Genomic DNA, 17,063 nt, shown 5'->3' on the forward strand with positions numbered 1-17,063 from the left:
GATTTTGTGGTGAACTGTCCCTTTAATATTCAGTATAATCTTTTAATCTCTTACCATTTATTCATAATGTCAGACAGCTGCACATATTTCATTTAAAAAAAAATCTATATAAAACAAATATAGATGATTTTAGCTGGTTCACTTTAATTTTAACTTTGAATATATACATATTTATTTAATTTGAAAAGAGACAATATATATTTGTCCACATTCAAATGTAAATGCACCCATGTTAGCTGAAAGGCTTTGCCTGATGTTGTTAGGCAACTTAGAAAAATTAAAATGACACATTTTGTACAATACTTACAAACATACATTGTGGTAAACAGCATACACAATACAATCTGGACATATTCATGAACCTGGGATGTCAAGATGTTTGAGACAACACTGCAACAATAATGCATCACACAAACCCAACGACACTTGAGCAGGCTGGATGCTTGTTGACAGGACCTGTCTCTGTCACCTGCCCTGCTATCTGAAGGTTATTAAAGAGATGATGGATTTTCCTGTCATTGCATCACACCATAGTCTTTGCCCTTGGGAGAAAGCGTTAAATTTGCCCAATGTTTGTTTTCGGGTAGTTTTTTGCTGTGTGACGTGATGAATACTGCCACAGAATAAAAAAGGTCCTAAAGAATAAGGAGCATTTTGTTATTGCAAAATGGTGGAGCTGAGATATTCACAGAAAGAAAACAGCTATGAGGCACTGGAAGGTTAAACACACAGATACAGTTAAACCAAAATACAGAACCTTTACTGTCCCTTTACAGAGGTCAACGGTAATCTTCTGTGTACCAGATTTTAATCGTTTCAGGGAGAATAACACCATAACCATATATTTTTTTTCTACAACCTGTGCATGTTGCCTCCACCTTGAAAGAAATGTAGGTGCTGCTACAACAACAAGCATCTGTGACTCCATAAAAAGCCACACACTCATCTCAGAAGCCCTTCGATCAAATCTGCACCCTTTTTCTCCCTGAAAAACATCACACTCACAGTTACACATCTAAGCTCTTCTTCTTGAAAGAAAACTCATTAGGGCTTGTGACCCCTGTGTGACCCTTTAGTAACCTTTACGTGACCCCTGTTGTAGTGACCGACCCCTCAGCAGGGTGAAGAGGAGACCTGGTCATAGTCGGGGCACTTGAGGAGAGCAGGGTAGCTGGCACTCATCTGGAGCGAGGCTTCACTCGAGATGTCGGAGGGACTTCGCCCACGCGACCAGGCCTCTGGGTGGAGGAACTGGCCCGAGTGGTCGGAGCAGTTGCTGAGACGGGGGCGGTAGAAACTGGGGTGACGGGGCGGGTAGATCTCCTCTGCTGTGTAGCGCTTCATGAACAGGTAGACGGACATGACGCCTGCGCTCTGCAGTGTATAGAGGGACACATTAGTTTAGATTAAAATAAAATCAATGAGCTCAGAGGTGCTTTTGTGTACAAGAAACAGTTTGCACTGAACAAGCCTCCACAGCACTAAACTATTATCAAAACAGCTCATGGATTGTTTTGCTAGTTTGTTTGTGATTGCTTTAATTAATAATGAATGGTAATTATTGATATGAATAAGTTATACTGATATGTACACTTGACATAGTGTTGCAGTATCTATCTGTGAACACTGGAGGGCAGTGAACACTCATGATTCTTCTTACACTCACGTCCACTGAGTGTAAAGGCAGATGTAATACTATATTAAAGGAGCACTTCACACTCAAAATTAACATTTGTATGTCAAGAAAATTACTCACCCTGTGTTACACTAAATTGGTGAAGAAAAATATTTTTCTCACATGCCTCTGTGGTAAACAGAGAATCCAAAAAAATTAAAATATTCTTGATAAACTGAAGTCACTGGCAACCACAGAAACTCTCACATAACTCCTGCAGTTTAATCCAAGTCTCATTTATCCAGTGATATGCTCAGTACTTCAGAAAAGGGAAGTGAAACTTATCAATTAAGGGAAGTGAGTGACATTTCGGGTGAATGGTACTTGAGAAGTCTAAACCAATCCAGGGTTAACGATCTAAAACCAAAAGACTTAACACCGAATACACTGAACTATTTGGGGCCAAAAAGGTCGGAAGTGCACTTAAAAAAAACACTCACTTAAAAAGAATAATAATAATAATTTGATTTTAATATAAAAGATGAAAATCAATAAACAAATTTATGACAAATAATATCCACGTTTTGTTTTCGCCATCCTGTAAAGTTGGTCAGATGTCATCTACGCCCCCCTGGTTTTCACCCCTCACTATGCTCTCCTCAAAGCTGAACTTCATCGTCAAAAACAATAATTTTTTACTTTGCTGAACATGGAAGCTGCTGGTGTACTGCTGCCTCGATTACATGATTACTGTTTTGCCAGGCTTTAAAGTGGGCATCAAGTTTCACTCTCAGTTCAGTGACCCCTCGCACAGGGCTGGTAAGTGCTCAACAGCACTAATGTGTGACAGTTTGTCAATGGATGTTTTGCCATAGTCTTGTGATTGTAAAACACGAACCTTTACTACTTTAATTCAGCAAGAATTTTCTCCATCTTTGGATTGTTCATTCACTGAAGGCATGCGAGAAAAACGTCTTCTTGATGAATTCAATGTATCACAGGGTGAGTCATCATAGATATACAAATTGTCATTTAGGTGGGTGAAATATTCCTTTAACACTTGCAGTCAACACTTTCAGAATTAAACAATCAAAAGAGACAGCGATCTTTCTAATATTTACATTAAGCATGTCATAAAGGTTGAAAAAATGCTTTTAGAAAGGTGGTTAAATGTGTAAATGACATGTTTATTATTGGTGTGGCATGGTGTTGGAGTGGTTAGCACTGTCACTTACAGCAAGAACCTGCCGACTATAGTGAACATCTTAGGCACCACAAGTAGATTTTACGGCAAAAAAAAAAGGAAAAATAAATCTGATAATTGCATTAGAATCTACAGTTGTACCTAATAAAATGGACACTAATGGGAGAATTTACAATCAAAGATTATTTTGGCTTTTGCAGCCACTGAACCTGCACAAATAAGACACAAGGAAACCTTGTAATTCTTAAAGCAGCCGCACAGGATGAAATGCTTCCCTAACTGTGCTTCCAAGCACATAGCACCTCATTGCTCCTGGGTTATTTGCACATATTTAAATCAGATAATATGCATACATTTGGCACAAAATTGGCCACTTTCTATGTAAATGAGCCTCATTTTAAAAACAGTCCAATTCACAGAGATCAGCGTAAATAGCCACATGCAGTTACAATGAAATTAATATGGTCCTCAGAGAGTTGGTGGTAACTGAGGTGTACTGAGAGACTGGGATATTAAATCGCAAATACGTTTTCTCTCCATCACGTTTAAATTCCTGACCTGAAATTTAGAGGAATGCCTAGACCTTGGTGTTCTTGGTGCAAGGCGGGCAATATTTTTACTTTGCCACATGGGTAGTTGCAATCAGATGCAAAAAAAAGGGCAAATTGCACTCAGTGGCCAAAAATTCTGTGCGTGTTTGCGCTGTAACATCATTAGTGCAATATCCTTTGTAAATCAGAACTTGAAACAGGGCAGATAGCGATTGAAAGTGAGGCACAATTCATGATGCTTTCAGTGGCCACATTTCATTCATTGTGAATTTGCCCCTGAGTATATAGCAAGGCTATTGATGGGAATTTGACACCCATTCACACCGTAACCCTTTGATACCTGAGCAAACTGGCTTGAAATGAAGCCAAAAATTAGCAAGAAATTAGTAAAAAGAGAAAATTAAAAACAGAAAATTAGTTTAAAAAAGGACTTGGAAAGAGCGCTCAAAAATTCTACTAATTCTAGCTAGTTTTTTTTAAAATAATTTTCTAAATTATTTTATTTATTTATTTATTTATTTTGTCAGACATTTTTTTCCGGTGTTTTTGAAAGAAATTTGCTCAATGTTTAAATGCTTTATACTTGTGAAAGGCGTCTGAAAGCAGCACAAGAAAAGTGACGTCACTCCAGGTTTCAAAGGGTTAACCTCAGTTGGTTGCAATCTACAGCCTCACCACTAGATGCCACTAAATCCCACACATTTCTCCTTGAAGATTCCACTGTTCAATTTCATGCAACAAGTTCTGTGTCTGTCTTTTAACATATTTGGACAATGGTGTAACTGACTGTTCTCACTTTAATATGTCATCTCTTGGATTCATGTGTTTTGTAGACCCAAATACTTTGTGCCCAACAGTTGCACAAGTCGTGTGTGTGTGTGTGTGTGTGTGTCTGTTCAGTGGCTCACCTCAGTGAGCAAGAAGGAGATGGCAGCGAAGGCAAAGGACNTGTGTTTTGTAGACCCAAATACTTTGTGCCCAACAGTTGCACAAGTCGTGTGTGTGTGTGTGTGTGTGTCTGTTCAGTGGCTCACCTCAGTGAGCAGGAAGGAGATGGCAGCGAAGGCAAAGGACCAGCCGTACTTGTAGGTAAAATAGGCCTCATTGCTCTTCGTCCTGTTCAGCATCTCATCATTTATACTGGAGATGTAGAGCACCAGACCCACCACCAGAGCCAGACCTGAGAGACGTTGAAATCAGTGTTAAATTCAGGGTTGAAGCAAACCAAGAAGGAGAGAGGACAGAAACATGTCAAGCAAGGAGAGACGATGAGTGTACCTGAGAGGATGAAGAAGATCCCAGAGACAAACGCCAGGATGGTGCGGTGAGGCCGGACGTGGCCGATGTTGTTGAGGACAAAGCCGATGAACATGAAGAAGAGGCTGACCAGAGGGAACGGAGTGGCTGAGCGGATCATCTCTGAGAAGAGGAGGAGAACAGCAGCAGTTTAACCCCAAAACATACAACGAATGGGTGTCAGCATTAATTTGTCGTCTGCTCTTTTGCCAGATTTTTACAATATCAATGAACCTTCGATATGAGCCACACCGAAGGACTTGTGAGATGTGTCGTCTGTGAAAAGGTGATGAGTATTCAGATGATTCAGACACGTTCGGCTGGCGACATTCAGGTGAGTTCAGAGCACAACCTTCTTGGAACAAATATTTCCCATGAAAATACCTCTTACTTTTTATGTGAGCCACCTCAAGGGGTCACCTTGGGTTATTATTAAGCCTGAGGTTACTCACTGAGCACGTTTACTGTGGACTCTGACGTCAACTGGACGTTCATGGGCATGATGTAGGCGATGGTGAAACAGCGACCAGACTCCTCACCTGAAGTGGAAAGAGATAAAAATGTTGATGTCAAATGTTTAGTCAAAAAAGAGAGATGTAAAGGTGTGAAAAAAATTGTCCAATGTCCATTTCAAAACATACAAGTCATAGATGAAACTTTTTCTTCTCAGATATCAGATAAGTGTGAGTTACATCACATCCTACGAAGTCAGCTACACAGTCATCATTGTCACTTCAGCATCGTCACACACACATCCACCAGCTAATTCTGCGACACGATGAGATGACGTCTGTCTCTGAAGACTTGTAGGTGCAAGTTTGTGTGTGTGTGTGTGTGTGTGTGTGTGTGTGTGTGTGTAGGTGTATGTGTGGAAAAATTAATAAAACTGAATGTACCTTGTTTTATAGTGTGTGAATGAAACAGCGGAGACATCCAAACACACTTTCTATCTCTCTGTTGCTCTTCTCTCACTCTGCCTCTTGTACTCCACTCAATCTCTCTTTCTCTGTCACACACACACACACACACACACACACACACACACACTGATGAAGTAATTGTCAATGTCATTTTGCGTGAATGTCAAAGCCAGCTGATGCAGTGACAATAAGTCTCACTGCTGCTGCCACATTTAGACGCTGCACAGCAAAAAATGTTCACCCCCTGAATAAAGATCATTCCACTCCACACACTGTCACATGTATCCGTGCCACACTCCTGATTTACACATGATTAACTGCTAAATTACTGGAGCACAGAAAACCACACACCCCCAGACTCATTACTCACCAGCCAAGAAGCAGACTCTCCAGAGGCCCGAGTGCAGCGAGGTCTTGATGTCGACACTCTGGTTCAGAGGCATAATGACACCCTCCTCCAGATACAACCAGTAGTCGGTGCTGACCGCCACTCCCAGCAGCCCCAGGCCACTGATTGCAAAGACACTGCTCAACAAAGTCAGGGCCTTCCTGCTGCACGCGCTCATGACGACAGCGGGGGAAGCTTCCAGCGGTGGTGGTTAAAATCAGGAAAAGTCCAAGAGGCAATCTGGAGGAGGAGAAAAGGGCAAAGAAGGTAGGACTGAATACTGGTGGTGATTACTGTGAAGACCCAGTGTGTGTTCTTAATCAAATAAATAAATACACAAGACGTCATGAAATAAATACGACTGACAAAAATAAATACATGTAACATAATCATGAAATGGTGAAATAATCCCATAATTTTTCATAAAACTCAGCTATTATGAATCACTATTTCATCATTAAAGTTTACTGGGGTTTAGCAGGTTAGCGTAGCTTAGCATAAAGACTGGTAACAGGGGAAACAGCCAGTAGCATGGCAACCACCTTTCAGCTCCTGTAAAGCTTACGTATTTACACATTATACCTTATTTTTTAATCCATACAAAAAAGTGAGTTTTTTTATGCTAAGCTAAGCTAACTGGCTGCTGACTGTAGCTTCATATTTAGCGTTCAGACATAAGCATGGTATCTATGTTTATCTCAGTCTAAACAGAGTCAGAGTCACTGCAGGGGGTCCGCCAAATTATTGTTTGATAATTCAATTAAAGCTTTGTCTGAAATCACACATTAACATTAATCCAAAATATTATTAATAAAGATTAATCTGCATATTCATTTAAAAATAAATGAATTTACAGTACGTATCATTATTATAATGACAGGCCAACTGTTACCCATGAACCCTTGTGCAATCCTGTAAGCTGGCTAATTAGCTGTATTATTAACCCAAGACATTGTTGCGGCCACAGTAGATCATTTTGTAACTTTTCGGGCAGAGTTCATGCTAATGCACCTAGCAGGGCTAAAACTGCTGCTGACTTAGTAGCTACAGGCGAGCGCAAGTGAGAGAAGATCCCCAAATTATTCTGAGACTTATCTCAAGAGCAACTCAGTTTTACACCCCTTAGCTTCTTTGAGCTAAGGGGTCCTTGGCCTGAAAAATGTTGAAGACCCCTGCTTCACAATAGAGCTAAGCACATTTAAAACACAAGGAGAATGAAACAAACTAAAAGGTCATAAAATGTCACCAAGATAAAGGATGGAATACAAGAAAGCCAAAACTACAATCAAGATAGTAAACAAGAAACTAAAAATCAATAAGAGAGCAATAAAGAAGAGAGACAGCTCAGAAATAAATTAGGATATGCTTTCCAATCAAACTACATTTTTAGGGGAGACTTAAGCAAAGACACTGAGTCAGATAGCTTTATTTCCTCAGGCAGCTCGTCTCAGAGCCACAAGGGCCTGATTGCAAAAGCTCTGTCTTCAGCCTGGACTCTGGGACAGACAAAGACCTCTGCCCGAGGATCTCAAACTACACAAAGATGCATAAAGGATCACAGGGTCTCTGTATTCTACCAGTTAACACCCTTCATGAGCAGCATTCAGCTCTTCAAATTCCCGTGAGAAACACTGAGGTTTGTGCAGATTTCTCATGCAAACAAAACCCCAACAAAGTGTGTTTTCTGTAATCACCTTCCTGGGTTTAAAGACACTGTCAGGGCCTTGGAGCTGTTTGTGTGTGTGGCGAGAGAGAAAAAGGAAAGGAGGGGAGGAAGGTGCGTGGGAGAGAGGATGATAGACAGAGAGGATGAGGAGGGAAGACGCTCATCTCTTTCTCCACATGATCTTTCTGAGTGCTTTCTCTGACAAAGCTGGAGAGATTTCGGAAGTCAAATCTACTCGTCAGGTTGAAGCAGCTTATGAAATGTCAGGGCAGCCGGGTTACTGGAGGAATCGATAACATCTTTGTTTGGTTGTTATGCAGGTAGATGGAAATCTAAATCAATCAAAATGCTATTTTCAGTTTAGGTTTTCGAATGGTTTGCAGACAGAATGCGAAACCTTTCACATAAACTTAATATTTATAATCTTCGACCTGTCCAGTTCCTCTCAAACGTTAAAATTCTCCAGTCTCAAAACATTTTAATTCAGCACATGTCACCACTAACTCAGCCCAACCTGCCACATAAAGAATAACAAAGTGTGAGTCAATAATAGAGCTGTTTGAGCCTCCAGACTGGGGGACATTAAACGTGTCACTGTGAATACAAATGCTCACATTATTTGAAATCCAAGACTGGGTTTTGACATTTTACAGCCGTGACTCTGAGCAGAATCCCTCGAGAAGGTTGAACATTCGTGAAAGCATTCATAAGTCAGTAAGAGAGGGTATTTGACAGACTGATCACACAGTGAGACATCATCTACAGTGACAGGGTGGTGATTTAAATCCCATGCAGGACACATATGAAGGATACATGGACAGTGACAGAGGCAGGAACATGCCAGAGGACATACTGTCAGGGAGAGGCTGATTTGAATGTTGTCTGAATGACATTAATTAAGTTAGACTTAATTTTAGACTTATCAAATCTGTGCACTAATCCTTAAAGACTGTATCAATATTGTGAGGTCACATTCTTCCTCACACACATGAACTTCAAAATTTCATAACAACCAGAATTTAAGTTGCTAAAAAAAACCCTGCCAGTTGCTTTGGGAGATCAGATATCACTCACATCAGCACTTCAAAAATCTACTCCTGCAAGGTCACCCCTGTAACTCTGAAGAGGCCTCATAGCTCATAGTGGTTTCCATATCCACTTCCGTCCTTCTTCTCAGTCCTGAAAACAGTGTTACCTTTTTACTAGAAAATGACTCAATTTTGGGACGATGCAACTACATGGCCAGAGTCTTAAACCTCTAGGCCACCAGGACGCTCTTCAGCCGTGTGGATGGACTACTGAACAAACCTACTGGGCACAGGCCTAGGGGTCCAAAGTGTTAAGAGCACCCCTCTGGCTTTTACCTGCAGAATGTCACTCAAACTAACAAGAACCAACCAGGAGGAGACACAAAATGACTACAATGAGATGCAAGCTGCTACAAACAGGCTTAAAATAACTACAAAAATAGGCTAAACAACCAAAAAAAAAAAAAAAAGACACACAACAGCAAAAAGAGGCAAAAATAATTATAAAATCTGTTTGTCTTGCTCTTACAGAGGCCCTATGGTCTCATAATCCACCAATGCTCTGCAGTATTGTTGAATGTAAGGTTCAGAAAAGACCAGATGGTAGCATTGAACATTAAAATGATAATTATTTGATTTGATATAATCCTGGGAATGTTCACAAGTGAGCAGAGGGCTGCGTTTGCCTTTCTAACAGTCACCAAATGATGAATCAGGTCATTAATAATGTGCAAACACAGTGTGATTTGCAGGTGAAAAGACAAACTGAGCCGCGACACGACTATAAATATAGTGAGTCACGACTATTGTCCTTGTCACATGCAAATCACCACATCAGACCTACCCCGAACCAAGCCAAGGAGTCGCACACACTGTCTACATAAAGTACATATGCAGCACAAAATAATGATCGACACTTTCCTCAGACTTCACGTTGGCTATCTGACAGATATAACGTAATAGAGACATCAACGTTAGTTAATTACGGCTGTGAGCCCCACTGTTCAATATTCAAGACAGAAGAGATGGTGTTTGACCCAAGGGCAGTAGGCGACCACAGGCCAGTGGTCATCCACAGCCAAACCATTGCACATATAAATATCTTGGTGTCTTTGCTGAGAACTCACTAACCTGGAACACACATGTTGATAGTCTCTGTGGCAGATACCAACAACAGCTGCATTTCTTTTGTTGAGTTCATAGTGTTGATCAAAAATGTATGATGTTTTATTAGGTAGTTTTAGAGAGCCTAATCTGGTACAGTATCACAGCTTGGTTGGGTAACCTCTCTGTGCAGTTAAAAACCAAACTGTTTTGACTGATCCATACTGCGTGGAAAATAATTGGTGTCAAAGCGCACATTTCCATGCAGACTATTTTAAACAGGCGACTCTAAGCCATGTCAATAAGATCATCAACGACTCTTCTTATGTTCTGCATACAGAGTACGAGCTGCTCTGGTAGAGTGCCTTGTTGCAGATTGAACAGATTTAAAAATGAATTCATATGTATGTCTATAAAGCCTTTAAATAGTGGCAGATGAAGCCAGAACTGGCATTGGATTATGCTGATTTGCATATTTGCATTTTAGCTATTTTTAGCAATTTTGTGTGTTTGTCTTTTTGTGTTTCTTTTGTTATTGCTGCATTGGTGTTTAATGTTGATTTCTTTATGTACTATGTTGTATTTTTTTGGGTGCAAGACAAATTTCCCACTCTGTGAAACAGTAAAGTTAATCTTGAATCTTAGAACTTGATTTGCCATTTGCTCAGGTATAACTGTACAAGGACAGAATTCTTGCGCACACTGTTGGTCGCTGGGTGAATAAATTTTTTTTATTGATATGTTTTTCAATATATGGGAGTAGTATAATTACTGGGGTATAATCATAAGTGTGATTATGAATATAATTACTGCCTTGCTCCAAACCTTAAGGTGTTTTACTGAATCATAACATCTAGGCTTATCTTTTCAATATCAATATGTCCAAGCTTCTCCATTCTGTAGAAAACTAATGCTAACTTTCAATATGAGGTTAATGGATAAACACAAAAGAACCCGAAATATTCACAGTTAAAGGTCCAGTGTGTAGGAACTGGTGGCATTTAGCAATGCGGTCTCACTCCAAAGTTGGCAAAATCCGCCGCTTGGGCACTGACTTGCAGTGTCAGACACTGACAAAAAAAGCCGTCTTTTAACGTTGGCATGATACATGGGCAGTTGCCATTACAGTTTAACAGCACTCTGCGGCGTCAGGGGGAAATGCGGCAGGACAAGAACAAAAGTTAAGACGGTGAAAGTTGAGTAGGGTCCAGCAAACATCGACTTTCACCCATGAAAGCAGTGTTCATGTCCCGTATGATTCTAAAGCCAAACCCTGTTCTTTTTTTCCTAAATCTAACCATGTGCTTTAGTTGTTAGAGGAAAAAAAATATCAATTCGCGTTGTTTTACTGACGTAGTGCCTTTACTTGGAAAGTGACTGTATGAAACGGTAATTTCCTGTAAAAACGGAAGTGTATTTTGAACAAAGACAATACAAGTAACAGACAGAACTTGACATGGTGTCCCAGAACATTAAAAACCAACGCACCCAGGGTAACTTTCACGTGGTATCTGGACATGGAAGGTCCATGACCAAACATCGATATGTGACAAGGTTGGACTCAGAATGTGTTGCATTTAGTGGTGAGGTTGCAGTATTGAAACTTCTCCTGTGTGCCAAGTGTGTAGGAGAACTATGTGAGCTGTGTGTAAATAATGCGGAAAAAAAAAAAAAAAAAGCTCAATTTAGAGCCAAACAAATCAAACAGTGTTTGGTTTGTCCATTCTGGGCTACTGTATAACAACATGGTGGACTCTGTGGAAGAGGACCCGCTCCACATATAAACAGCTCATTCTAAGGTAACGAAAACACAATTATTCTTATTTTCAGGTTAGGACAAACTAAAGAAAACTTTATATTATATTCCATCTCTGCCAACAGATGCCCCTCAATCCTCCACACTGGACCTTTAAAGTCATTTTCCCTCCTCACCATCAGATATCAACAACCTAACATAACTGTCCTTGATGCTGAAACATCATTTCCAGCATCAAACATATATGTGCACAGTGACCTCCTACAGAGCAACCTTCTTGCAAACGACCAGGCTATAGTTATTTTCCAGAGAGTTTTCATGACAACACGTCAATGTCAACGCTATATTAGACTTACAGTGCATTCATGCGGTTGTACCTATGTCCTATGGTAAGCCTCAGATCCAAATTATATACTGCAACTCAAAGAAATATTAGCCATATATCGATATGTATATTAGACTATTAACCCCAATAAACGCACAAGACACATACTTATCAGTGAGTATGTACAACTCATTGGAGTATAAGAATCAGGTGTGTAAAAATATGCAAACACTTGACTCATTTACATACTGTTTGTTCTCACCTGTTGGTAATGTGTCCAGCCTCTGTGTCTCCTGCACTTGGAGCAAATATTGTGCTGAAAGTTGCGGGTTAAAATCCTGCAGGGAAAGGACTGCCTGTGTGGTTGCGCGGCTCTCCGACGATCTGGTCGCAAATTCCTTCAGAAAACTGTAAAGTGAAGCCGCGAGAAGGTTTGAGGACCGAGACGACGCAGCGGTGCGTCAGTGCCACACTGTACAACAGAACAAACTGAGTCAGACAGACGCTGCTGCTGCTGCTGCTGCTGCTGCTCCACCGGCTGCATGCAAATCCACAGAGAGAGGGAGAGAGCGTGTTTCAGGACCAAGGACAGGTCCACTCAGCTCTGACAGGAAATGAGGCAGCTGCCTGTTGAGATGATGGGTTGCACGTATGCAGAAAAAGGAAAATACAGGATGTACCTGTAGGTCATGCACACAGACACCTGTGTCATAGATCAGCAACAAGCCATTATTAGGACAAGTTTTAGTTTGCCTGGGTCTGAAAAGAAATAATCAGTGGCCACTTTATTAGGTACACGTGTCAGTTTTGATTGACACTGTCATAAAGGTATTAATTTAACCATGTCTCAACTCAACTCAAATGTATTTATAAAGCACATTTAAAAACACGTTGACCAAAATGCTGTACAAAGGGAATGAATGCTAGAAACACACACATGAAAGGCAACATAACTGTCTCACACATTTAGAGACACAACACATGCATCAGGGAAAGCAACATCAGGGGGACTTAAACGCTAATGAATGAAAGTGGGGTTTGAGCTTAGACTTTAAAGAGTCAATGCCAATGTCAATTTGTTTTTTATGTGTTTGTTATGTTTTGCCTACCACATCTACAGTTGTGAGGGCGGAAAAATGTCAATATAATGTAGTCCAGTAAAACACCACTAACTGCAGAGGTAATAAATATCAACATAAGTTGAATCATAGGTGTAGATTTTGGAGGGGATGCAGAGGACACACACCCCAACCCACCCCACCACAAAAACATGACAATAGCAGCTGACTTTTATTTAACTTGATGTACAAAGTGCACAACTTGGTGCATAAAAAACTATCAGAATGCAGGAAATTAAATGTTTGATGCTCAAAATGGCAAAAATAACCCAAACCCCCCATTTCATGTGTCTTCCTCCAATGCTGAAATGAAACCTGTGCCCTTGAGTTGAATTAACAACTCTTGTCATAGTATTTGTAAAGGAAGAATATCTGACAGAGCTGTTGTAGTGGCATGCATTATATTGCATAGGTGTACCTAATAAAGTGGCCAGGGGCTTGTGTGTATTCTAATGTAGCTTTTTTGAATTTAATTGTTTTAAAAGCCTCAATAGACTTTGAGATCACTTACCTGCTGAGCCAACGTCCATTACAAAAAACACATGATGAAATTCACGTTTCCACATGCCTGTATCATGAGAATTTTCTCACCAAACATATGTGCCAATATGTGCAATCATGGTGTTTAGGGACTGTCTGAAAATTACTGAAAAGGGGGGTGAATATTATGTTTTGCTTTTTTAAAAAGCGAGACCCTCCTCATCATTATTAATTCTCTGGACCCTGCCCATGATGTAAAACCAGAATTAGCACCTCACAGTTGTATGCCTCCGCCGAACAGTCAGGCTGCAGTTTACATCCAGGGCTGTCCACACTCATAAATCATATCTAGTAAAGACTTGCATAAAAAGTATTAAGTGTATTTTTCGGTAAAACGTAGATGTTTCACACCCACTTCAACCCGGCAGCCGAGAAGATCTTTACGATCGGCACAGTTTCAAGGTGGACGCCAAAGATTAGTGTCACCAATACAGTACCCAACCAAATGTCTCCCCTTCTGTTCCTGAGTTGTGTCGTTGAATAATGACCAGAAAAGTGTTTCTGCAGAACATTATCACTTCATCGTTTTTATTCTATTAGACATTTTGTATTTTGAAATCTTGTAATAATTGGTGTGTGAATTCTTGAGTTATGATTTGTGAGGTCACGGTGACTTTGACCTTTCACTACCAAAATCCATTAAGTTCATCTTTGAGTCCAAGTGGGCATTTGTGCCAAATTTGAAGAAAATTTCCTTGCTCTCGTTCCTCAGATATTGCTGTCAGCAAGAATGGGACGGATAATTTACAGACAACCCTAAAACATAATGGTGCCGACAGTGTGTAAGCATAAAAAAACAATGCAATTTAAACCTAATATCTTTACAGAACAATAATATTACCCAGAGTGCAAACATTACAAGTGCGGCTATAAATCCTGTGTCCATTATCAAAACAACACACACAGAAAACTGAACACTTAGCCCTCCCAAAATGAGATAGAGCAGATGAATATTTTTCATACTTTATTTATACACAGTATCCATCATACCACAATGAACAGAGGAACAAGAAGAATCAGGTTAACAAAAGCAGGGGCAGTGAAAGGAAACACATACAAACATCCCTGTGGCTCTGATTGTAGCCTGTAGTGGTACTGTACCCTGACTGGCCTGACATCTGATTATCTCTGTCATGGGTCCAAAGTTTTGTTTTCTCTTCCTCTTCTCTGATAAAGATTCTCAATGTGAGACATGTAAACATTCACTTTTCTCTTAACCTCCAAAATCTCATTTTGGTCCAGATGTGACAGCTGCAACATCAGTCTATATGTTCAAGAATTAACTCAGGGGTTAAGAGCAAATTTGGCAGTTTCATGAAAACGTCACTGTTGTAGCATTGTGTGCCTCAGTAGTAGCCTCTCAAAAAAACAAAAAGAAACTGGAAAGAAAAAGATTTAATATTGGCACCGGTGAACAAAAAGCCAACAGAAGCATTTTTACACGTATTTGTCTTGTTTATAATTCAGCTTTTTAGCCAAACATGACGCGCTACATGACAGCAACCGGGAGGAGACGAAAGAAAAGCGCACAATGCTCATTGGTTTGTCTCATTCTGCGCAACAAGGTGGGGAAACTCCATGCTCCGTGATCTCTGTATCATGCAGGGGGGGCGGTCTTTCTCATGCTTAGGTCAGGCCTCGCCTCACGCATGCACACAATATACGCAAGAAAGAAAAGACGTGTTTCAGGGCTCCAAAATCCTCGTAGTGTTACTCAGGTTTTGAATTTGTTACAGAAGCAGTCGGCCCTGAGACGACCAAGGCAAGAGGGCATTCAACCGCACGGTAGGTGCTGCATATTCGCCATGACACTGAGTAGTAGAAAACAATGGATAGATAGTGGAAATACATGTAACAAGGTTTGCTGATACCAAAGCTACCAAAGATCCAGCCAAACGTTATGTATATATATGTATATATACTCTTCTTGGGGGTACTCTAAACATAGAAATGTTCAAACTGTCTACGGTAGTAAAAGCACATTCAGTTTGTAGTATAAAATCTGCTCTTTTTGAAACATATCTTTAAAACATATTTACAAAAAAAAAAAAAAAACAGAAGAAGAAAGGTTGACATACAATAGAGGATCCTCTCTAGGACGTAAAAGTTAAGCGGAACATAAAACAGGAACAAAACCTCTTTTCCTTTAACAATTAGAAACCGTTTCCTCAGAATAAGACTCTTTAAAACATACAACAATTATATATTAACATAGTTTATATCTTAATACTAAACTTTACAATGATACCAGACGTGTACTGCATCCTACAGTCTACTGCTCGTACAGAGTCAGAAAAATAAGCATGCAACAGAGATCTGCTTTGTGCATATGGAAATAGCATCTTTATACTTTGAAAACACTGTCTCTTTGATCCACAGTTTTCTGACCCTATATACTGAACTCCACTGCACTGACAGCTTGTAAGCATAATGTGCTTCTGTTTCTCTATGTTGAGTTAGATATACTGTAGCTCCACGTCCTACAAAACGACACATAGAAACGCTCCCTGCTCAGGGGTTTTAGAGTGTTGGGAAAACATTACAAGGACTTTAAGAACTGTAATAGAAATGATTTTTCCCCACTTCTACTTTGGCACTCATGTAACAGTATACTACCTCTTGTTTTTTTTTTTGTTTTTTTTAAAGTATATAAATATAAAATACACGTGAAGCGGTTCAGAAGTAGATAAAGCCGGGACAGAGCAGAAAAATATGTTCCGTTCTTGTCGTGCATTGCAGCTTGTTGCGTAGTAAGATGGGGGAACATGAGAAGGGAAAAAAACCCATCTTGCATTTTTAATACGATTTCATATAAATGAGAAAGTAACTGATAGACACATTCATACACAAGAAAAAAAGGCTGCACGTTCGGATCAACACAGATACAGAATAAAGAACATATTATATGAGATGTTTGGGGAAAAATTATGGAAAAATAGTGCCATGTAGGTTTTCTTTAACACTTTGCTCCCCTCTCCTCAGTCGCTTCTCTACACAGATATTGATAAGTAGTAGACAGAACACTGTAGAGGGTGATATGAGTCTTTTATCAGCGGGATTGTTTGTCGGAGCTTGGAAGGATCCTGTAGTGAGCGACAGTCCATGCTTTTGTTTTTTTTTTAACCTGCCCTCTCCTCATACAACGCTGTGCAGGGATGGATGGGTGAACTGAGGGTTCATGTAGGAGAAGCCTGCAAACTCGCTCTGGTCGATGTTGGCGATGACCAGCTGGTCGGGAGGGGTCAGCACAGGCTGCGTACGTGTGAAAAACTTGTCGAAGTTCTCTGCTCCTTTGCCGCACTGAAAGAGATTAAAAGAAGTTTGGGTGTGTTATTTTGATATCTGGGCTGTGAAAGGCTACAAAAAGAAGCAACAGAATTGTGTGCTCATGAAAGGGCTGCAGGATATGCAAAACTAGAATTGACCTTTTGCTAAGCCCCGCCCCTTTGGAAAACTGAAACAGTGATTCCAGAGAGAAGCAGACAGAGGGGTCTATAGTCTGTGTTTGAAGGATATATCCAGGATGTCAAACTGACTCAGCAGCAACAACAG

The 17,063-nt window shown here is 40.2% G+C and overlaps 2 protein-coding genes across 3 annotated transcripts in view; both read right to left on the reverse strand.

Annotated features, from left to right (window-relative positions):
• Nucleotides 1-245: 245 nt before the first annotated feature.
• Nucleotides 246-12,238, reverse strand: cacng5b (calcium channel, voltage-dependent, gamma subunit 5b). The gene is made up of 6 exons (XM_050068644.1): nt 12,116-12,238; nt 5,957-6,214; nt 5,119-5,205; nt 4,649-4,789; nt 4,405-4,550; nt 246-1,374 (listed from the first exon to the last, which is right to left on the reverse strand). The coding sequence occupies exons 2-6, from the start codon at nt 6,150-6,152 to the stop codon at nt 1,114-1,116; spliced, it is 831 nt and encodes a 276-aa protein (XP_049924601.1). The 5' UTR covers nt 6,153-6,214; nt 12,116-12,238; the 3' UTR covers nt 246-1,113.
• Nucleotides 12,239-14,479: 2,241 nt separating this feature from the next.
• The window catches only part of prkcab (protein kinase C, alpha, b), a 156,791-nt gene continuing 154,207 nt past the window's right edge, over nt 14,480-17,063 (reverse strand). For both annotated transcript variants that reach the window (XM_050068636.1, XM_050068635.1), the window contains one exon: nt 14,480-16,811. In XM_050068636.1, coding sequence (XP_049924593.1) covers nt 16,647-16,811 — 165 coding nt within the window. In that variant the 3' untranslated portion in view covers nt 14,480-16,646. The remainder of the gene's footprint in view (nt 16,812-17,063) is intronic.

This window comes from Epinephelus moara, chromosome 18 (genome assembly GCF_006386435.1).
Source record: "Epinephelus moara isolate mb chromosome 18, YSFRI_EMoa_1.0, whole genome shotgun sequence".
In the NCBI taxonomy this organism is placed as follows: Eukaryota; Metazoa; Chordata; class Actinopteri; order Perciformes; family Serranidae; genus Epinephelus; species Epinephelus moara.